The 21,249-nt window shown below is 48.6% G+C and overlaps 7 protein-coding genes across 7 annotated transcripts; 1 reads left to right on the top strand and 6 right to left on the bottom strand.

The window, feature by feature from the left end:
* Nucleotides 1-24: 24 nt before the first annotated feature.
* On the bottom strand, nt 25-787 carry F4817DRAFT_67276 (uncharacterized protein). The gene is made up of 2 exons (XM_049307748.1): nt 366-787; nt 25-262 (listed from the first exon to the last, which is right to left on the bottom strand). Exons 1-2 carry the CDS (start codon nt 525-527, stop codon nt 197-199), a joined length of 228 nt encoding a protein of 75 aa, XP_049160247.1. The 5' UTR covers nt 528-787; the 3' UTR covers nt 25-196.
* A 913-nt stretch (nt 788-1,700) lies between these two features.
* Nucleotides 1,701-5,908, bottom strand: F4817DRAFT_334165 (TPR-like protein). Its single transcript, XM_049302862.1, has 5 exons — nt 3,973-5,908; nt 2,992-3,922; nt 2,718-2,942; nt 2,322-2,666; nt 1,701-2,254 (listed from the first exon to the last, which is right to left on the bottom strand). The coding sequence occupies exons 1-5, from the start codon at nt 5,629-5,631 to the stop codon at nt 1,836-1,838; spliced, it is 3,579 nt and encodes a 1,192-aa protein (XP_049160246.1). The 5' UTR covers nt 5,632-5,908; the 3' UTR covers nt 1,701-1,835.
* A 210-nt stretch (nt 5,909-6,118) lies between these two features.
* Nucleotides 6,119-9,103, bottom strand: F4817DRAFT_334161 (protein VTS1). The gene is made up of 3 exons (XM_049302861.1): nt 8,037-9,103; nt 6,664-7,971; nt 6,119-6,607 (listed from the first exon to the last, which is right to left on the bottom strand). The coding sequence occupies exons 1-3, from the start codon at nt 8,521-8,523 to the stop codon at nt 6,579-6,581; spliced, it is 1,824 nt and encodes a 607-aa protein (XP_049160245.1). The 5' UTR covers nt 8,524-9,103; the 3' UTR covers nt 6,119-6,578.
* Nucleotides 9,104-11,185: 2,082 nt separating this feature from the next.
* On the bottom strand, nt 11,186-11,773 carry F4817DRAFT_334150 (ribosomal L29e protein family-domain-containing protein). Its single transcript, XM_049302860.1, has 3 exons — nt 11,598-11,773; nt 11,485-11,536; nt 11,186-11,390 (listed from the first exon to the last, which is right to left on the bottom strand). The coding sequence occupies exons 1-3, from the start codon at nt 11,602-11,604 to the stop codon at nt 11,252-11,254; spliced, it is 198 nt and encodes a 65-aa protein (XP_049160244.1). The 5' UTR covers nt 11,605-11,773; the 3' UTR covers nt 11,186-11,251.
* Nucleotides 11,774-11,891: 118 nt separating this feature from the next.
* Nucleotides 11,892-13,783, bottom strand: F4817DRAFT_334149 (mitochondrial carrier). Its single transcript, XM_049302859.1, has 4 exons — nt 13,242-13,783; nt 12,639-13,183; nt 12,349-12,586; nt 11,892-12,286 (listed from the first exon to the last, which is right to left on the bottom strand). Exons 1-4 carry the CDS (start codon nt 13,343-13,345, stop codon nt 12,154-12,156), a joined length of 1,020 nt encoding a protein of 339 aa, XP_049160243.1. The 5' UTR covers nt 13,346-13,783; the 3' UTR covers nt 11,892-12,153.
* Nucleotides 13,784-14,839: 1,056 nt separating this feature from the next.
* Nucleotides 14,840-18,270, top strand: F4817DRAFT_67164 (cysteine proteinase). Its single transcript, XM_049307747.1, has 2 exons — nt 14,840-15,040; nt 15,089-18,270. The coding sequence occupies exons 1-2, from the start codon at nt 15,023-15,025 to the stop codon at nt 17,714-17,716; spliced, it is 2,646 nt and encodes an 881-aa protein (XP_049160242.1). The 5' UTR covers nt 14,840-15,022; the 3' UTR covers nt 17,717-18,270.
* Nucleotides 18,271-18,901: 631 nt separating this feature from the next.
* Nucleotides 18,902-20,571, bottom strand: F4817DRAFT_314796 (uncharacterized protein; the record flags this gene model as incomplete). Its single annotated transcript, XM_049300452.1, has 2 exons — nt 18,902-19,016; nt 19,076-20,571. The coding sequence occupies 2 exons, from the start codon at nt 20,569-20,571 to the stop codon at nt 18,902-18,904; spliced, it is 1,611 nt and encodes a 536-aa protein (XP_049160241.1).
* Nucleotides 20,572-21,249: the final 678 nt, after the last annotated feature.

Genomic DNA, 21,249 nt, shown 5'->3' with positions numbered 1-21,249 from the left:
AAGTTGTCTACGAAGATAACCAGCTTTTGGCAATGAACTTCGTATTTATCGCTTTATGGCAGTCTAATCGCTAATAGTAGCAACACCCAAAACGATCGAGCACCAATCCGACACTACCCAGTAAGTTACAAACATAATCCCAAATCCAACATCCCAAAACGACAAGTAGAACGTCATCTCAAGCCGACGCTTTCGCCTAAGCAGAACCGAGAATATTCTTCTCGTACACGGATGCAAGTTTGCCCGTGTTGTCGTTTTGAATCTATATACACCAACCCAACCCGTTAGCACTACTCCTCCCTAGGTAGGTAGTATATGGAAAGAACAGGGATAAGTTAAAGGGGTCATATGGGGGAACAACGTACCTCGTAGCGCGGGTCGTCAGAGCTAGCCTGGACGTTGCGATCGGCCTGGACGCCGGGCTCAGTAATCACATCGATGATCTTGCCCGTGCTCTCCGAGGTGTTGGAGTCAGGGCCGCCGACGGGCTTGTAGCGGACGGTCTGGCCGGTCTTGTACTGCGGCATGGTGGCTATGTCGAACGAGTGCTGACTAAGAGTTGGGCTGAAAATTGCTGTGATGATAGCCGTTTTCGTTGATTGTTTGATGAGTGTGTTATTGATGTTGATGTTGATGTTGATACAGTAATGTTTCTAAGGACTGAGAGAGAAGTCGTCGAAGACAAACTCGACTCTTTATATCCTCGCCAAACCCCAGCAGGAACAAAGCGGTGAGATTATCGATATTCAGGAGTCGTCCGTCATGAAGTCATAGACGTGCGTCGTGATGAGACTGATTTCGTAATCCTGATATCAAGACTCGGCGCACTCATCGCGATGAAGAATCGTGGCTTACAGGGGCGCCGCGTGTCTGGGTCCAGTCCAGGGTGAATTGGACATCTATCACAAAGGGGACCGTGCGAATGTAGTCATGATATCGCAACGTGTGGGATACCGTGACGACCGCCGGGGTCAAAGCTCCGCGCGACGGGTAAGAGGTAAGTAAGCATCTCGATATAACTCGTTATAATACATAGTGATAAACGAGTTACAGTGAGCCGAATCCATCAAGGCCGTTTATATCGTAGCAAATACACCGTGCTACGGTGTCGACCGTAGGGCTGAGAAGGGGGCACGGGCCCGGGCCGTTGCCGTTCCTGGGGATGGATGTCGTCAGTCCGATGTCATCAGCATCATTCTTCAGTATGTAACTCTGAAACATAACTACCCTTACGTTTCTCTTTCTGGTAGACTATTGCTGAAAGGGCAAAGGGTAAAGGAGCTCGTCACGTTGGTCTACTTCGATGATGATAATACCTACCTAGAACGATGATCAGAGTTGACGTTTACACGTCTCGATCCCTGTTACTGTACCTTACCTCCTCTGCTACTCCACGTTACCTCGAGAGATAACCAATGCAAATAATATGGGGTCCAGGGTTACTCCCCTTAGCATCTCGATCCGGGAATTCGGATCGACTTCTTAGGTCTGTCATACAATGACGCTTAGTTTACCAAATCAGGCGTCGTTTTCGAAGCTTGAGCCTCACCAGACGAGGTATCTGTCTCTTGCATTAGCTATTCGAACCAATACACAGTAAGAATCAAGTATCCCACCGTTAGAGTTGCTTCATTAGGTATATAAAGTGACGCGGAAGCTTATCAATCGGCGGGTAGAGTAACAACCGTGGCCAAAAGGGGTAGAAGGTAATGTTCGGCGATAAAGCCGTGGGTATCAATTAACATAAGTTGGCTATCTCGGCTAACTCCAAGGTATTCCATAATACCATCAAAACCGACACAAACCATCACCCTCCCTACAACGTATTACCATGCTTAAAGGACCAAATACTTCTCCCCGATCCCCTTAATAGCCTCCACGTCACCACCCGCCCAGTAAATCTGCTGGAGATTATACGCCGCCTCCTGAGTAAGGTTGTCCCTGCCCATGATGCCGTTTCCGGAGTCGTCGGGCACATCCTGGAGTACGCGCTGGTAGTACTCCACGGCAAGATGCGGGATGCCGATGGCGTGGTAGCTGCGCGCGAGATTGTAGTGGGCTTCCTGCCTCTGCGCCGCGCTCGGCGAGGCTACTTTGAGCTCGTAGTACTGGTGTAGAAATAAGAAACCTTGGGTTAGGAGGAATTGCCGGTTCTCGGCTTGCCTCTTCAATGCGTAGTGGACATAGCAATGACCCACGCTAAGAATAACCATACTGTTGGTCGGATCTAGGGTATAGGCTCTCATGAAGTAGTCTATAACGGTGTCAGTATCCTAGTAGCCTACAAATCGACAGATCATTATGGGTATCTTTTTACTCACTTAATGCGTAAGTAAAGCTGTTCGATATGAACAAAATGTGTCCGTAAAGCATTAGCAACGTGATGTCCAACTCCTTACTTGGGTATACCCTGCCGCTAGGTACACCTTCTTCGTCCCCGCTGTCTTCAGCCCCTGCCGCCGCGGTAATAGCGCGGTCCATGAGCTTGATCTGTCGTAGCATATACTTCTGGACGGGACCAGAGGCATACCATGATGCTGGCGATGGACATAACCTGGACAAGGTAGAGAACATCCGGAAAGGATCTGTATCATACTGATACTCCCTCATGAGCCAACGAGCTGTGGCTACACACGTCTCCTCGTCTCTACTACGTAATGCGCATGCTGTATTGTATTAGCCATGGTCCGTCTTACAATTCGAGAGGAGGATCTTACCAGCCCATGTTACGTGTATTAAGAACACGTCCTCCTTAGACTTAGAGAATATCGTGGTATCGCGAGCAGATTCGCATACTTTATAAGCATCCTGAAATCTCCCGACTTGGGCCAGACCGATGGCATATTCGAGGAAAAGATCAAGCCACTCAGCAAAGGAGACGCCTCGATAGCTCACGGCTACCTTGACCTGCTTCTCGGCGCCAGAGTCCTCCGGATTTAGGTCTATATTTGGATTAGTATAGGCTCGTTACCATTTGGACATACAACTTACTGTTGGATAGACGCTCTGCCATAGCTAGAAGGTTTGGGTTTCCTTTTCGGGCTTCGACCTTCTCGCGGGCCTGATTTATGCCAAGATGCGCTAGATACTTATCCCAACTATAGAAATCCTTGTACGATCTAAAATCATCAACAAGGAGTCGAGCTGCGGATAAAAATGCATTGGATGGGCCATTAGCATCAGCTTCAGTCGAAACCCGTGAGTCACGCACGACCTTCCATGCTTCGGATAGTTCGTCCGCCCTTCTCCTCTCTTCCAATTGCATTTCATCAGTGCGACCAAACACCTTGCGCCGTCTCCTTGATGGATCTGGTTGTGCTCTAGGTCTGCGTTCCTTCGGCTTTGACTTCGGTTTTAGCTTCGGTTTCTCGCCCTTTGGTTTGAGTAGACGCTTGACTCTCTTTGGGTTTGCACTTATATCTTCTCCAGTGACACGCCCCAATGCAGTTTCGAGTAGCGAAGTATCATCGTCTGACATCCGACCTTCATCATTATCCTCTCCCAAATCTTCGTCGTCTCCACGGGCCTCTTCACGAGCTTGATCGTGGGCCTCCTGTAGTTTTATGGCTTCATTTACAAGGATATAAGCCTCTCTTTCTTCTCTTGCGGCTTCGTACATCTTTGCTAATTCGTAGCGTGCATCGATGCAAGCCTCGCTATTAGCTTCATCCTGATCGATGGCAGTTGTAAAACATTCTTCGGCCTGTCTTTTATCTCCCGCGTCCAAATAACACTGACCTGCCCGGATAAGAGACTCGGTATCAAGAAGGTCAGGTTCTCGGAGCGGTTCATAAAAGCGTAAGGCCATGGGCAGGCGACCCGCCTCGTACAATGCTGAAGCTGCATCAATCATGAGATGCGAATGCTCTAGGAGTAGTTCAGGCGTATTGAGAATATCCGGATCAATAAACGCTAAGTGACGCTGATATATGTTAGCTTTCTTAATAGCAACACTAGAGTATGTAGTCTTACCATAGCTTCATCCTCTTGACCAAGTTTGAGGCGATACACAGCAAGTTTTGCTCTTAGTTCCAGTGGAAGACCCTTGCCGTAAGATGAAGCAGGATACTTTCCATCCTGATACTCTTCTACTTCTAATCGCCGCGTGCTATCTTCATCCCATTCGCAGTCATCCCCTTGGTTATCCCAAAACGTCTCATCCGATCGAGTTAGGAGCCACCTTGATAATGATCTTAGCTCACGAATAGCATCCTCAAACTGTTCAATATACGCAAGAAGTTCGACGAAGATTTTGATGTCTTGCCAGTCAAAGGGATATTGAAGGTCGAAACCATTTCCTCGAAAGTGGGCAATACAGCGTCGATATGCCTCTATGGCCTTTCCAGGGCCGTCCGCAAACCGGGGGTTTCCGGTGTCCGCAAGCAGAACATATATTTCAGCGTAACTACGGATGGCATATATATCGAACGGGCACTGCTCAACTAAAGCGGCATAGTCCTTGACTGCTGACTTAAGGTGGCCCATTTCAAAACGTACCGCGGCCCTCCCATGACGTGCTCCGCTATGCTTGCTGTCGATTCTTAGGGCCCTCGAGTAAAGCTTGTCAGCGTTGTCGAGATACTCATCTGCCTGTTCTGGAGATTCCTCTCGAAGGGAGATGGCTAGCTCTGCGCATTGAAGCCACTCGTCTATGATTTTTGGCTGTAGATGCGCGGCGAATAGCCGTGCATGGAAATGACCCTCTCTATCACCTTTCTCCTGGCGTAACGAAGCCAGGAGAACCCAAGCCCGATAAGTCTCAGCATTTATACGAATAGCATCATTTACAAAGTCGATGGCTTCATCAATACGCCCATCCATGTACGCATTTGATGCCATATTAAGGCGATATTTAATATCGCCAGTTGGCTCGGCAGCCTTCCGAGGTCCTCGCTTCTTAGCGCCTCGGCCACCGTGGCCACCTCGAGGACGATCTGGCTTGACATCAGCACGGAGGTACTTTCTGATGAGCCCACGCATAGGACGGAGTTTTGGCATGGGATTTTCCGAGTTGAGGTGATTCTGTCGCTCTAGAAGCGCGTCGGTAGCGGAATCCATCGGATCTGCTTCGTCTTCTACAGCCATCACTTGGATCGTTGTGTTGACTGGCATGCTGTGTGAGCCGCCTGCTGAGCTTTGCGACTGGGGGAGACTTCCCTCATTACGAGGAGCCCCTAGGGGTGGATAAGGGTTTGGTACATCTCTCGACACACTACTCAAAGGAAACCCCCAGCCTTGTGAGTTAGCTGTATTAGGATGAACAGGCGGATGCGGATGCATCATAAATGGTGTTTCTTTCCTTAGAAGAGGTCGAATCTCCCGGGGTGGATAAGGTTGAATTGCTGGATAGCTCGACCTAGGCATAGAGACATTGCTACTGAGTTGTGGCCGCAACGCTCCCGCAGCTGTATTTGGTAAAGGGTGAAAGGCATTTTGCATATGACTTGGGCCGGTGCTGAACCTCCCGTACTGGGATGCATCTGGGGCAATTTGAGAAGAACTTGAGGGTTGTGTCTGTGGAGGCGGCGGGATTGTGCTTCCCGGATGAGGATTTGTTGAATTTGGCTTGTCTGACTTTTGAGTGAAGTGTGCCTGGAGGGCGTCAAATGTAGACGAAAATGGATGACTCATGGTGAGATAATAAAGTGCCGCATAAGTTTCTTGTGAGAGGAAAAAGGAGAACGGGATGGCGTCTTGGTTTACCTAGATGGTCTCAACTAGAAGGAGGCCGATGGCACGCAGCGTGTTTAGAACGAGCTAACCCCAATCAGTCGATATGAACAGCGGAGGCTTGACATTGACCATTCCGGATGACTTGTGAAGAAAACCGCGGGGGTAAGTAGTGGAAGGTATCGCAAACCGTGTTGAAGAAGCAGAGAAGGTCACTGCATATAAGTGAAGATTTAAAGTATGTACCAACTAACTAGCTCGAAATTCTAAGTGGCAAGTCCCATCCTGTAATTAAAAAACCGGCTTATCTACATACTCGAATGCAATTAACCGAGGTGCCACTAATAATGGAAACGGGTAAATTCATAAGCCATCGTGGTGGCTTGCAAGAAAAGAGTATATCAAAGTAAACTCACTGCAGTCACTTATTAATTAGATACACTTCTGATGGCTTTAAAGGCGTATTGTATTGGCTTGCTTATTACGACACCTCCAGCTGGAAGACCCTTATATTTCATTTTGGATAAAGATGTTTACGTCTTAATAGTGATAATCTGTGTACACGCATACCTTACAACAACAACCTCATCTGCTATTAGAGGACTGCTTTATAGCTTTCGTCATGGCCATCAAATCTTAACCTGGGTTTGTTGTCCAAACCTTTATCCGATGCGCAAAGCAAAATATTTTCCTAACCGCTCATATAAACTCTATTCTCATCTCTCGACTGAAGAAATCTCTCAAGCCACGACTAGGATGCCGAGCAGATATCGAAGATCCTCAGCGTAGTTCATTCCAACGGCCTTTTTTTCTTTTTTTTCTTTCGTTTTCGTTCTTTCAAATCCTATCTTCAAATTGTGATAATTCAGTCGTAGTGGGCGAATATCATCATTATTAAGTTGCAGCGGCTAGCCCAGCTTGCCATCTGCCTTGGCCTCTGTGTACGTGTTAGCAATTCTGTAAAAAAAGGCGCAGGGGACGAATATTATTTACCCTTGACTTGCTCAAATACCTTCAACATCTTCCTGCGAGCTCCGAGAGCATTAACACCGCGATCTTCCAGAGCCTTATCATCAAGTTCAATCAGATCCGTCCATTTCATGTCCTTCAAATTGTCAGTGTACTTGTGCAGTCTTAGGCTTCGAAGCCAGGCTGGTATATCTTGCAGAAGGGTCGGGTCAGTAGGATCCTCCGGGGGCTTCGAGGTTCCACGGCGTCCACGGGGCGATCGGCCACGAACCATATCCGAGTGGTCAGACAGGTAACCCTCGGGAACACCCACACCAAGTTGACCCATGTTGATAGCACCAAGTCCGTTGTTCAAGAGCGGGTTCTGTGCGCTATCATACGCACTTAGGAAGCCGTTATTTTGCGGAGAAGCAAAAGGCACTTGCCCGAAACCCTGCATTGCTATGCCAGGAGAGTTTGGACGAGATCTGTGGGCTGCGAACCCACCCATGATCTGATGGTTCTGTAGGGCAAGCATCTGATCTCTATTCAGAACCTGACCATGCTCATTGACCATGATGATGTTTGTGCCGGGGATATTTGATCCCTGGTGTCCAGATTGGAGAGAGTTCTGGCTTTGACCAGGTGCGTCGTTAGAACGGGCTCTCCGGTACTTGCGTACATCATCAAGGGCGAAACGATTGTTGACTGTAGATAACGCCGCGAGCTTCATTGCCGTCGCATTGGCCACCATGTCTGCCTGATTGGCGGAATTGCCAGTGTTAAATGTCGGAACCATAGGAGTGTTCACCATTGAAGCCCAATTTCCACTTCCAGCCGCGTATGGCGAGAGAAGCGGCAAATCGTTAGCCGACCCATCTGGGGCATTAAGCGTGGTACTTTGGATATTACCGCTGCCGCCTAGTTGGGGTCGAGGTGATCTCAAACCTGCCGAAGGTGGGGGCTGAACAAACTGACCCATGGGAGTCTGACCGGATGACGACTTGGGTCGCGAGCCACTTTGGTCATGGCTGTTGACCCAAGGCGACGCGGGGTTCTGTGCATTGGGATCAAGTCCTTCGGTCGGCGCGGAGATGGTTGGTGCACCTAGGGGGCTTCGAATATCTACGGCTGTACTGTTACGGTTTGAAGGAGGCTGGTTTCCGGTCTGTTGGGTAAACTTGGCCTTTTCAGTGGCAATGGCTGCCGCAGCATCAGGAAACATAGCATTTATAGTTGATGGGTCAAGCCCAGAGTGTCTCTTAGTAGACGCTTGCGGTTGCGAAAGCGAGTTCCTAGCTGATCCAACGTTCAATTTATTCATAGCATCGCTTAGACGGTTCGACATGGGATCTATGGAGAGTAAGGTAGTTAGTATTATATCACGGTAAATAGGATGGAACTATTGCCAAACACACCTTTGTCAAAATTGGCCGGGGATAGCACGCCAGACATGGGGTGGTTTTTCCCCATTTGCTGAAGGACCTGGATGAAGAAACGAATTTGGACCTGGGTAGTCTGCTGAAGCAAGGCATACAAAGCAGCAGTACGCTCAGCCTCGGACAGGACCCGAAACCACTGTTCAATAGCACTGAGTTCGTCCTTGAAATCCTGATCCAGGGTGGCGGCGGCCATTTCTTCCAGAGTTGTCTCGTACTGATCAATATCAGCAATCCATTGCTGGGTCACTTTGTCTTGTGGGTCTGCATCAGCGGCCCCTTGACCTTGGCCTTGTTGGCCATAGAAGTCCGAAGAGGGACGGATACGGTTCGACGTCGCGGGACCAGCAAGAGCGCCCATGTCAGCAGATGCGCGAAGGTGGTGATTATTAGTAGCGACTGTTCGTGACGACGGCGGACGGAGTGACGAAACAGTCGAGGCCTCCGGAGTGCTGTTTCGGTTCATGTTGGTAATATCGTTGAAGTTGTAGATTCTAAAGGGAGTTTCGTGAGATATCGTAGCAAATTTTCGGGAAACTGTAAATGGTCGTCGGTAGCTAAATGATGCAGCGAAAAGCTAATATTCGTGTCTTTGCCAAATAAAAAAATGCTCAGGTCTTTGCACGATAGCAATGAAGCAACGACGGCGAGACTATCGCTCGATGATATAACCTTGAGGAATTGTAGTTATAGTTGATATAATAGAATGCTGGAGTGATAGCGATGTCGATGATATTGCTAAATAGCCCGGCGAGGATTCGTGGTCAACTTGTGGCACTTTTCAGGGCGAAGAGACCGATGGGAATTAAAACGTCGGCGAATCAATTCAACAGGAAGTCTAGCGTAATAGCTTCCTATGTGCGTCGTTCGTAATATGATTGATTTGCAAGGCTCGAGCTCAACTCTCTAGCAGAGAACGATGGTAGAATACCTTTTTCTTTCTCTCGAGAACTCCTGCAGTAGCCTGCTGACCTCAAAGGAGTCTTTGAAAGGAGGCAGTTGGGAACGAAGTGATTACTGATAATGCAGAATATTAGATAGGTGACTGCGAGAAGTATATGTTAGTCAAAGATGCATCGTTGGTTGAAGATCAAGGCCGCCTCGACAGGGGAAGCGGTATGTATGCCGGATGACTGATCTAATCCGAAGATAAGGGATCTAGGTAGATGTAGGTACAGAATAGAGGCTGTATGACAGATGACAGTTTTGACGACATGTGAGGCAACGAAGGCCAGTCAAACTTGTCAAACTCGTCTGACATGGCGGTGATAGGTGCTAAATTTCCATGACCGTAATATTGTCCAAGGGGATTTTAATTCGGAATTGAATGCGACGAGTCACGAGATGCAGGAGATAAAAAAGCAAGTGGAACTTACCAAGCAATAACACTGAGATCAACTTCTACTCCAGGGCCAAAAAGAAAGGAACCAGCGGCAGGGTTACCCTCGAGCTGCTGAGGAAGAGGATGTGAAGGAAAAGGAAGGAGAAAAAAGAAGCTGTAGAGAATTGACTGGAGACTCGAGACTAGAGCAAAAGGACTGGCCAGATTCGGGCACAAAGCCTGGACTCTTTTCGGAAAGACCCTTGGCATAAAGGCTGCACTGCTGCACTGCTGCAAGAGGCTAAGAATCCTATGGATGGAAAGCACCAGCTCTCCAACAGAAGGCCGACCGCCCCGTAATCCGTAACCCTTTTTTTAGTGGATACATCTACAGCCCGCTACAGCCCGCTTCCCGGTCAATGTAGATGTTGCCTCAAGTATGTACATATGTACATGTATGTAAGTACATATGTTAAGTGTGCACCGCGTAAAGTAACATCCCCTACATACATGTAAGGCAGGTACCTTATTTTTGGTAAGGCGTTCTTAACCTTATTAGTCGGACGCAGCTTGTGCTGTCTAAGCCTTGAGGCAAGAAGTGTCGACTTGCATGCGTCTACTATGTAGACGGTTCAGCGCTAAAATTCAATCTAAATGTGCGACAGTAGCACAGTACCTACAGCGTACAACATTGGTACCTAGGACCACCAATTGTACCAACTAAAATAACAGCAATGACGAAGTCTTTTTTTGCCCCGGAAGGTTTACAGTTACAGCCCCTGAATTACACATTACATCCATTGCAAATACCTGCTGGAGAGGAATCATTGCTTCGTACAGGTCCCCTATTAGTGCGGCTAGGAGAACTCGAAACGCCTAACTTGTCGGCTAGGGCGTGATCATCCACACACCCTTCATGTTCCATCTATCGAAGAACTGGTAGACTGGAGCCCACGGCGGCTGTGAACTTATGCAAAATACATTAAGAACACGTATACGTTCAATTTATATGTATTTCATATCGATCATAACTGGCTATTTCTAACGACGGTATCTAAAACAGAAGGGTATGAAGCGTATCGTCGGAAGTTGTCTCAAGTTGGTCTGAATCTTCGACACTACCTAAGGATACTCTCGATTGCATGCCATACTTGTAGCTCTAAGCACAGATCTTAAGACATCACACATAGGATATATCTCACCCAAGCCAAGAAGCATGTGAAGACTCTTCGTATCACGTGACTTCGATCATGATGCTGTAAGATGCGGTGGTTTAGAAACTCATGACAATTGGCTTGTCTACTTGTCCTATTAAGCAGATATGCTACAGTATGTGGTAAAATGATGAGTTCATTGACAAAGCAAAATAGACCATCTGGGAATGTTGCCTAGTCTCCATGCACTCTTGCCTTAGAGCAGGTCGAAGCACGAGTGTTTGGTAATTGACTGGCGAATCGCTCTCGGCACGAGAAGAAATATCCTTCAGTAGATAGGCATGGGGTAAGCCTAGAACTGTACACACATATGCCGTTTTGTCATCACGTATTGGTCCAACTTACGGTTATACTGGGCGCAGCGGGAGGGAGAAAAATCGCAGGGGCGCAGGAAATTCGTTGGCGAATGTAACTCAGTTGGTTACCTCTTCTTCTTCTTCTTTTTCATTGTAGAAGACTGTGCCTGGATACAAGCAGCAAATGCATAACCTTGACTCCTTGATCATGCCTGAACAACCCCAAATCGTGCCCTGATGCGCATTCGCGACGTCGTGTCTCGGAACCCATTTATCCACCACTTCATGCCGTCTCTCGCTTGCCCTCCTTCAGCTCCTTCTGTATTGATTGTTAGTATATGTTTATTTGCGAAATCCACATAGTCAAGTTATGTGTGTGCGATAGGGCGAGTGACGTACCAAGGCCCTCATGGTGCCGTGAAGAGCATGTCGATGGTTTCTTCGGAACTTGGGGTCGGTTCCCTTCAGAGACGGGTATCTGTTGGTCTTTGGCTTCTTGATACTACACATCACCAATTTGTCAGCCAGGATTCGGCGGGTGTAGACTGTCTAGAGTGCTTCATCGAAACAGCTCTGTCGACTCGAAATGGACATACCCGTTACGGTGAGCCTTGCGCGACTGGTTGTGCTGAGACGAGTTCTTGGACTCTATGATAAAATTGTGAGCTGTCCATTCGCTGATAATTAGAGCATAATATTCTTAACTTACTCGCCATTGTGACTGGATTGACGTCGGGTTGTTTGGGGAAACACGGTAATCGACGAAGGTTGATGTTGTCAGTGAAAAGATGGAAGTTCAGTTGGTGCGTCTGCTATTACCAGTTGTGGGCAGAAAATTAAGCGAGGGGTCAAGCCACAGTGTTTTAACAAATGATAGTGGCTTTGTAAGAATTGTGCTACCTAAGGTGGGGTGTCACAACATTAATGTACCCAAGTATTTTCACCTACCTGGTTCCAATGTACATGTGGCACATGTCCTGGAGACATTAAAGACATAATTCAAGCCAAGATACCTCTATCTCTCATGGCAAGTATAACACAGAGGTGCTTTTGTTTCATCCAATTATTAATTTGCGCTAAAACTATTGACTTCGGTATGAATATGATTCTAAAACATCCCTAAAAGACATTCTTATATACTTGCGCCTAGCCTGCCTGTACTCCTAACTCATAATCGATTATATAAATGCATTGTCTCTTGTTTAGTATATACTTGCGTATATGTATTTTCTTTCGCCTCTAAAATGCTTCTCTAAGAGACTCGGCTACTTGATTGTAACGGGAACGGCGAGCTTCGCTCTGGAAGCAGTGGCTGCCGCCAACTCAGCTGCTTTAGCGAGGTGTTCTGACCGAATCTTACGAACATATCTGAATAGGAGGATAAATAGAAATTCCATCCTATAAGCACAAGTTAGTATATAAGTGCCTATAATCGATATAATAAGTGTGCTAAAACTTACCGCTCTTTAGTCATCATGAGTATTCCCTGCACCAGGAACCCTTTTATAATCTGGGGCCCAATGCCCTTGAAAAGGCTTAGCAGACCTTCATGCTTGATAATAAATTGCATCACTTCGATGAAGCCCTTGAATGGCTTTCCCTCACGTTGCGGTGGGGGTTTCGATTGCAAGCCAACTTTCGCAACTATTAGAGGTTGTGTCACAATTGTAGCTAAGGCTTTCGACGTAGCACCAAGGACTGTATAATTTTGGTTAGTCTACCCTTTCGAATCACAGCAGGGTATACTTACGGAAAGCTTCTCCTGCAGTCAAGCGGGCCTTTCCAGGGAAGAAAGTGCCCTTTAATCGCTCATACGCGCCATATGTGATAGCAGGGTTGACTACCAGCACCAAGCTAGCTTTCAGTCCCCTCCAAAGACCGAAGAAGCCATCCTCGCTTTCAATAACCTCGCGAGCCGTATCTAGGAGGCCTTTCCTATCCGCTTTGCTTTGTGTTTGCTGTCTCGTCGTGACCACGGCCACCGGAATCGTAAATAACTGAGCTACGGCACCAGCTATGGCGCCCAGTACCAACTCAACAGCCGTGGACGGCGGCGCCGGAACCTTCTGCGATTTGAAGTAAAGCTCTCGCACGATCGAGTACCAATAAAAGTAGGCGAAATTAGTCGAGGCGACTCCTAATAGCGCACCATTCATTCCCGCATATAATCCTTTGACTCCATCCTCCGCGGTGATCTTAGTGATAGCATCCCACGTCGACGTGTAATGAGGATCGGTGTATTCGCTCGTATCGCCAGGCTTTCGTTTAACCTGGACCTGCAAACGTGTCTTTACTCTGTAGAAACAAACATGTAATTAGTACCGATTCCGCGCAAACCCGAAGAACAGCTTACATATCCAACGGATATACTAAGGCATTAGCTAAAACGGCGCCCGTAGCACCAGCTACGGCAAAACCCCATGACGGTAGCGGAGCAGGTTTTGACTGCACAGCCATAGCAGCTAGTCGATATCTCCTACAATTGAATATGGTATATCCTCCTCGATCGAAGGCTCACACTCTAGGAACGTTCTGGTTGACGACGCCGGTGTTTATGGGACAAGATTAAATCGCAATTGACAAATCGAAGGCCGGAAGTAAGACTACCTGCACGAGCACGGATAAAGCCCTATGGTTAAAAGCCACTCGGTTGCTTTTTGTTTTTAGTTGCTACCGCACCATGAAATATAGAATGGAGGGATGCGATTCAAATGTCTGTATACATTTCCGTAAAGTACTAGCCTAGGCCACTCTAAGAAGTAATTATAAAGAAAGAGGAAAATACTAATCCCCCGGGTCTGCACAGGACAATGAAGCTATCCTGACGTCGTCACTCCGGTGATGCGAAAATCGGGGATCTAAGACGCAAAGCCGAGTTTAAAAAGAGCGCCCGTGAATAATGGACCTCGGCCATTGCTGGCTGGCCCACCCTCGTCGGCAACTACCTATGTACCTAATGTAGCCTAGGTACGGATGACCCTTTCAAAAGTTTTGTCCATAGGAAGACCCCTGCCAGGCCTGATACGCACTGACCATGCTTAGTGACAGCTGCTCACCTATTTGAAGCATGTATCATATTATACCCTATCACTTTTAGCCACGATATTTCCTTTCAAAAACATTACAAAATTATAAAAAGTCATAATTATATAAATAATTAAATTAAAAGTTATATAATCTTTTTTTCTACTTTTTATTCCATTTCTCCGTCGGTTTATAGCTTAAAATATAAAATAAGTATTTTATATATACATTTATTTTTATGTCGCAAGGTGTTGGCCAATCATGGTCAGTGCGTGTCGGGCCTGACAGGGGTGCCCTATGGACAAAACTTTTGAAAGGGTCATCCGTACATGTAGGAATGCGCACGAATCAAGTTGAATGCTGGAAGAAAGTGCAGGTCCACTCCCGGGACGTTGTTAATCCGGATATGTAATTGACCTGAACCTGCCCGATTCCATACCTTTTTGGTTCCAGTGTCATTACCTTATGTAATAATGTCTCCCTTATCCTTAAGCCAGGTGCTTATCTGTGCAACATAATAGAAAGTTTGACAACTAATAAATCCACAGCTAGCAACAGCCCAATTCATAAAAAGCTCCGAAGGCACCATCGTAAATCATCACGCTAGAACACTCACAAACATGTTTTCAATGTGGGGTGGTAATAGGTAGGTCAATTATCTCACCAGCTACTTCCTATACAAACTTCGAAATGAAGTAACATATCGAATCGTCTCTTTTACTTCGTCTCTTTTATATATACCTACCTATATATATATTGATGTCATTCGTATCGTCCACCCAGTTGGAGCTTTACCCATACATACAATGAGATGCGTTGTCTCCGTGGGCCATGTCAGTTATTTATAACGTAACACCGTTTTCTTCGACACCTACCCACATAACATAGGTCGTTAAACACGAACTTATATCCCGTTTTACATGTCCTAGAGAGGTCCAACAGACGGGTTTCCGAGAGATATGATGCTGTTGTTGTTTGCCAGTAATAGTTGACGTGGAGTTTCTAATTGTGCTCCCGGCCTTTGCCTACTAAATCCCCTGCTCACCTAGCGAGCGCAGTCGATTCAGAACCTAGATGCCACGATAACTAAAGCAGTTAAACCTATCCTCCATGGAGGCAAAGGCAAAGGTAAATAGTAATCTCAAGGGAAACCATTCTAAATCTAACCATGTTTAGGAACAAGAGGCACTGTCCTCCAGGACTGAAGGCAGAGAAGCCCTCGATCATGCTACATCGGCTGCAGAATTATATATGAAAGCAGCCCAAGTGGCGTCCAGCCCCGAAGATAAAAGCCGTCTGATTAAAAAATGCCAATCGTTACTCTCTAAGGCCGAGAACCTCAAGAAGTTATGTCAAGCTAGGGGTAGCGTCGCTATGGTGGAGAAGCGTCTGAGGCTACCACGTCCAGTACGCAAAACCCCTACGAGCGAGCAAACCATCCTACTTCGTAACTCTCGGCTTTATGGAAGTATCTTTCCGCCGTGGGACTCAGATCCCACCCCTAATGAATTCACCGGCAATGTTTTTAACGATCCTTCAAATTTTTCATTATCTACTCGCCAGGAAGCCGTTTTCTCGGGCTGGAAACGTCCCTTGGAGATTTTGGGTCGAGAGACCCCGCCGAATTCTGCTGAACAGAACAATGACTTCCTAATGGAGGCCCAACACGACTATGATCTAGTCCAGGATATAACAACAGACTGCTCTGTCGTTGCAAGCCTTTGCGCCAGTATGCGTCACCTGCGTCCGGGCCCTACATCTATCCTACCGGCCCTAATGTTCCCCATAGACTCCGAGAGCGGACGGCCGAAGTTCTCTGCCAACGGGAAGTATGTGTTCCGCATGCTCTTCAACGGCTGCTTCCGGAAAGTTGTCATTGATGATCGCCTCCCTTCATCCTCAACGGACCGCACCCTATATGTTGTAGACCGTCAAAATCCGAATCTCATCTGGCCTGCCCTCATGGAGAAAGCCTATTTGAAGGTTCGGGGCGGGTACGACTTCCCAGGAAGTAACTCCGGTACTGATCTATACGTCTTGACGGGTTGGATACCGCAGCAACTGTTCCTACAGAGCGATGAGGTAGACTGGGACCGCACATGGAAGCGTGTCAAGAAGGCTTACGATTACGGCGACGTAGTAGTGACGTTAGGGACAGGGCGGCTTTCATCAGATGAGGAGGAGACGTTGGGATTAGCAGGAGAACACGACTACGCGGTCCTTGATATGTCCGAGACATCAGAGAGTAGGAGACTACTGATCAAAAATCCATGGTGCGACGGTCTCAGCTGGAAAGGGGCAGGGTCGTTCGACACATCACATCAGGCAACAGATGATCACCCCGTTAAGTTGAAGCCAGGCTCCTTCTGGATCAGTTTCGATGATGTGACACAGAACTTCGAATCTCTCTATCTAAATTGGAACCCGAGCCTCTTCACCGAGCGCCAGGACCACCACTTCACCTGGCAGCTCCCCGAGGCTACTATGGCTGGCTCCTTCGCACACAACCCCCAGTATTCTATGTCTACTGCGGTAGACGGCAGCACCTGGATTCTGCTAAGCCGTCACTTCCAAGACGAAGAGCTCAATATTATGCGCAAGTACCGTGCTACCGCCGACGACGATGCCACCATCTCCTCTCTCGCCGAGGTATCTAGTAGACTCGGCTTTATAAGTATATACATATTTGCGAATAGCGGAGGCAAACGTGTGCAACTAAGCACCCAGCCCATCTTCCGCAGTGACTTTATAGACTCCCCGCAAACGCTCGCACCCTTCGAAGCCAAGCGTGGTGTCACTTACACCGTTGTCGTCGCCGCTCAAGAACTACCCCTCCCACAGTACTCCTTTACCCTGTCATTCTTCTCGCGCGCTCCTCTTGTCGTCGCCCCAGCCGAGCCCGTGTTGCGTCACTACATAGACGTGAAAGGATCCTGGACGCGCCGCACCGCCGGCGGTAACGCTGCTTCTTCCAGTTACCTAGACAACCCTCAGTTCAGCCTCGTTCTCCCCCGAGCAGGACCTCTTTCACTCCTACTATCTACCGCACGCGATGACCTACCCGTGCACATTGACGTGGTGTGGGCTGGCGGTCGCCGTGTCACGGCCGTCGGAAACCGTGATCTAGTCGTCACGTCGGGCGACTACCGGCGCGGCTGCGCACTCGCCGAGGCACCCGCCGTCGACGCCGGCACTTACACCGTCGTATGCTCGACTTTTGAACCAGGCTGCCTGGCCGACTTTACACTACGCGTCGGTTCCGATATTACCTGCGCCGTGGCCCCAGTGCCAGCCGACGCCGCAGGCCGCTTGCGCACGCAATTACCGGATCTTGTGTTCCGCGGTCCATCGCCGTCTTCTTCGTCTTCTTCATCTTCTGACAGCGAAGTTCACAAAAAGAAGCGCGCCGCCATTTCAGCAGCTCGGCTCACGCGCGCAAGCGTCGTCGTAACAATGCGAGACAACTATTGCGCCACACCCCGAGGAGGCGCCAGCACGCCGCGATCGCACCCCACCGTGCGCGCGAGCATCGAATACGGCACGGGGCCCGACAAACTAGTCATTGCGTCTACGGACAGTACCACCAGCAGCACAGGCGAGTTCAGAGAAGTCGGTGCCAACGGGCTGCGCACGGGCGAGTTCGATATCGATCCCCGCCGCGGCGGGCTATGGCTTGTCGTCGAGCAGTTAGGTCTATACCACTCCCCGCCGTCGATAGGTGACGGTACCGGCGGCGAACTGCAAGTAGAGATCCTCAGCGAGGGACCGGTACAGGTTGGGATGTGGGAGACGGTGAACGTGTGATCTGACCGAGTCAAGTTGATTATTACGTGGTTTATTATCTGAATATGAATACCTACCTATATACCTCTAAGAAAGAATCAGAACGTCGACAAGGAGTAACATAGGAAGCGATACGGAGAAGATTACGAGCGGGTGGTTTATGTTGTATTAACGGAAATAGAAGAGTAGCGTGGTGCGGTGGGTAAGGAACACAAGGATAAAAGAAAAAGGGCTTTCTATGGTACCTGACGTATTACACGGAACTAGCTACCTAGGTTGTTAGCTAGTTAGCTATACATCCATATTGCTTTTCGGGATTTTGAAGCGTTTATTACAAGGCAAGAGAGGGAGAGAAAAAAAGGGCTCCATATATAGTATTCTTTATTTTTCTTCATTGTCCCTTTCATTTATCGGGTCTCTATTCAAAAGCTGCAATATAGTGGACGTGGATAATTCATGGTTTTGTATTCTACGTTACCTCGATGGAAGAGCGTAGATGGCTAGCCATACCTAGGTACGTAGGAGGTAACCACCAATTCTCCCATCTTATGGCTTGCTAGCTAGCAGGAATTTCCATAGTAGCCAGTGTAGGTACATACGTAGTACCTCCTGCTACGCAACTATGCCCCTCCAAGTCTGAACATGGACATGAACACGGACATGGTGAGCAAGGTAAGGTAGGTAGGTAGATTTCTCGCCAGGCTAACTAACTTAGCCAGCCAGCTATATGATGCGAAGCACTCCTCGACTATCAACCGTCGTATCAAGGTTACCTAGCCCTATTCCGAGCTGCCCCCTGCCTTTGAATAATGCATGCGGTGGTGAGGGAAAAAGGGGGGGATAAAATAAGCGAATGAGTAGGTATATGTAGTGTATGTAGAACAAAACGTTCGCAGACATAAAAAAAAAAGCAAAAGAAAAAAAGCCCAACAATAAGCACTCCCCTATGTGGTATAATTGGCTACGCCCAGAACGCCAACTCCTCCCGTTTGGTCGAGGTATGATCCGTAGAAGCCCCCGGTCCCTCAATCAAATATCGACGACGCGACAACCAGCGTCCAAAGCTTTAGAACCAGCCGCCCTCCGGGATATCATCTGCACCATATGTACATCTAAAATAGAATGGCAATATATCGTATCGTCAGAAGCATTCATTCTTCGCGTTCCTCGTTTTTTTTTCCTCGTTACCCCGCTCCCCCAAGATCTTCATGGACCGCCGCGACGTCTCCGTCCTCTGTTAGGTCCGTCCGGGCGCTGCGAAAGCACGTCGCGAAGGGCCGGGTCATCCTTATCTTTATCGACATGGTGGACCCGTACGTGCCTAACTCTACGATTAAAACCCGCTTGATTGCCTTTGTTAGTCCTGAAGAAATATCTCACCTTTGCAGATTATCTGGCCTGGGGTACTTGTGCTCCCGATCTGGACAGAACGGACACACGTACCCAGGCGAATCATGGACGAGACCATGACGGATCATTTCATTTTTACGCTTGAAGCCTTTTCCACCCTCGCTTCGCGGACATCCTTTTACAGAACAATAATGCGGACGGGCGGAAGAATGTACGTTTGCATGTGAGTTGAGCAGATATTGTGTCTGGAACGGGGGCGCAGTGCAGCCTTGTACAGTACAAACGAATGCGCCAACCGCGGGATTTGTCATATTATCAATGCTCATCCGTTCTGTGATGGAAGTAGCAGGTGTCGAAGTATCACCACCGCTACCACCTGGAGTGTCCGCATTGCTGCCACTACTATAATCCTGACCAGATCGATGATGGTTTGTGTTATTGCCACCTGGATAGAAAAAAGGACTCATAGCAGGGAGGGTGTGAGCTGGGGAAGGCATGCCTGGGCGATACGCATCATTAGGAGATATCGGAGGTGATGCATGGCTCCCGGGGATCCCGCCCATGCGCGGTGGGCCACCTGGGGGGGAGTGGGGATACTGAGGTCCGCTACGCATCGCCAGTTCCTTCGGAGGACCTGTGAACTGATCGAGCAGCTGAGCCCTTATAGAGGGCAGCGGATCATGGTTGGTCGAGTCGGATTTCGGGGACACCTCTTGGATCGGAGGCAACTCCCCACGATCGGTGGGAGTATTTAAACCAGGCGGCGATCGAACATTGTTTGGATGCATCAGGACCTGACTTGGGGTGTAATTCCGAGGGGAATACATCTCTTGTGGACCCTGCGACGCATAAGGAGAGATAGGCGCCTGAAGAACGGGTCTGTTTGCATCTTTCATCGCGATGTCATCTCGTGCGCCATTTGTCCTGAAGCTTGGAGCGGGCGTCGCTCTTTGCGCAACTCTAGAATCGTCATCAGCTATTTGCGAATCATCCGTATCTACCGGTTTCGATGCCGCTTTAGCAGCAGCGAGCGCGTTTGTCGCAAGAAATTGTAAATCTATGGACTTTGATACTGACGACTCGGCAGCACGAAAAGCACGGCGATGTGCAGGACCTGGGGACATCTCGTGACTCCTAGTATCATCCTCGTCCCCCGACTCATCGACCGTTTCTTCCGTGTCCCCTTTACTTTGTCCGTCGTCCTCGTCGTCCTCGTCGTAATGAGCGAGCGGTCGCGACCATGCCTCGGCGACGATTTCGGGCCGTTTTCCACCGTCGAGATAATGGATCAGCACGGCATCGCCGAGGCTCGGACGAACCTTTTGCCGTCGATTAGAAGATATCCGACCCGAGCTAGAAGAAAGACTGACTTTAGGAATAGGTAACGCCGGCGGGGAGGGCGAGGGTTCGAGTTTGGGGCGGTGAGCCTTCATCAAGGGACTGTTCTGGGGTAAAACGTCATCCGGGTCGTACACGTCGCTAGCTGAAGGGTCGTGAGCGAAGGCCGAATCGACGGTCGCAGTCATGCTTTCACTCTCTAGCATGGAATGGCCGTTACTCACGCATTGGGCGACTCAAGTCATCATCAGAAAACCAAAATAAAGATTGTCGGTTGTTTTGTGGGAGTTTGGATTAAATTGCGCTAACGTGATTTAACACTATCGAAGTCGCGGTCGCCCTCCCATTCGCATATAAGTGAAGCTGCGAAGTTGTGAAATGTTATCCAGGCGCACACCTGTTTACCAAGTCGATTGGGCAGACGGGCTCGACCGTTAGTTGAGTAACGCCGCGCACTGGGCTTGTCTGCCGCAACGAGCCGCACGCGGATTGGTGGGGACTGGGACTTGGACCCTATCGCTAAAATACGAGGTGGTTGTGCGCGCTATCCAGCTCAGAACTGAGCAGTTCCTTGGCCAGAATGCGCAAATTGGCAGAGCCGGAGGAAAAGGAAAAGAAAAGGAAAAGAATAAAAAGAGCAAGGGGGGAGTTGAAAAATAAAGAAGGGGAGGGTTCGGTTAGAATCAGACCTTTGGAGAAGGATGCGGTTAATGATAGATTTGGGTTAGACAATAGAAAGTAGATACGGTACGGTGACAGTGGGTATAACGGCAAGTATGTCCTGTCCTAGATGGGGGATGGGGGGGGGGAAGGGATGGGAAGACGGAGACTAGCTTGCAATGTGGATTTGAAGTTGCTGCCAAGGA

The sequence above is a fragment of the Daldinia loculata genome (genome assembly GCF_022478755.1).
Source record: "Daldinia loculata strain CBS 113971 unplaced genomic scaffold F4817scaffold_17, whole genome shotgun sequence".
NCBI lineage: Eukaryota > Fungi > Ascomycota > Sordariomycetes > Xylariales > Hypoxylaceae > Daldinia > Daldinia loculata.
Note: the sequence above shows the minus strand (reverse complement) of the source record. Positions and strands in the feature narration are given on the sequence as shown.

What these genes read in the sequence shown, in the direction of transcription:
- F4817DRAFT_67276 (XM_049307748.1), bottom strand. Translation starts at nt 527, where the DNA reads ATGCCGCAGTACAAGACCGGCCAGACCGTCCGCTACAAGCCCGTCGGC. An exon ending in CTGACGACCCGCGCTACGAG is followed by an intron (nt 263 to 365) that starts GTACGTTGTTCC and finishes TGGTGTATATAG; the next exon opens with ATTCAAAACGACAACACGGG.
- F4817DRAFT_334165 (XM_049302862.1), bottom strand. Translation starts at nt 5,631, where the DNA reads ATGAGTCATCCATTTTCGTCTACATTTGACGCCCTCCAGGCACACTTC. An exon ending in AATACACGTAACATGGGCTG is followed by an intron (nt 2,667 to 2,717) that starts GTAAGATCCTCC and finishes AATACAATACAG; the next exon opens with CATGCGCATTACGTAGTAGA. An exon ending in CAGCTTTACTTACGCATTAA is followed by an intron (nt 2,255 to 2,321) that starts GTGAGTAAAAAG and finishes ACACCGTTATAG; the next exon opens with ACTACTTCATGAGAGCCTAT.
- F4817DRAFT_334161 (XM_049302861.1), bottom strand. Translation starts at nt 8,523, where the DNA reads ATGAACCGAAACAGCACTCCGGAGGCCTCGACTGTTTCGTCACTCCGT. An exon ending in CCCGGCCAATTTTGACAAAG is followed by an intron (nt 7,972 to 8,036) that starts GTGTGTTTGGCA and finishes TACTCTCCATAG; the next exon opens with ATCCCATGTCGAACCGTCTA. An exon ending in GGTATTTGAGCAAGTCAAGG is followed by an intron (nt 6,608 to 6,663) that starts GTAAATAATATT and finishes ACACGTACACAG; the next exon opens with AGGCCAAGGCAGATGGCAAG.
- F4817DRAFT_334150 (XM_049302860.1), bottom strand. An exon ending in CGCAAGGCTCACCGTAACGG is followed by an intron (nt 11,391 to 11,484) that starts GTATGTCCATTT and finishes GGTGATGTGTAG; the next exon opens with TATCAAGAAGCCAAAGACCA.
- F4817DRAFT_334149 (XM_049302859.1), bottom strand. Translation starts at nt 13,345, where the DNA reads ATGGCTGTGCAGTCAAAACCTGCTCCGCTACCGTCATGGGGTTTTGCC. An exon ending in GACTGCAGGAGAAGCTTTCC is followed by an intron (nt 12,587 to 12,638) that starts GTAAGTATACCC and finishes AAAATTATACAG; the next exon opens with TCCTTGGTGCTACGTCGAAA. An exon ending in CTCATGATGACTAAAGAGCG is followed by an intron (nt 12,287 to 12,348) that starts GTAAGTTTTAGC and finishes TTGTGCTTATAG; the next exon opens with GATGGAATTTCTATTTATCC.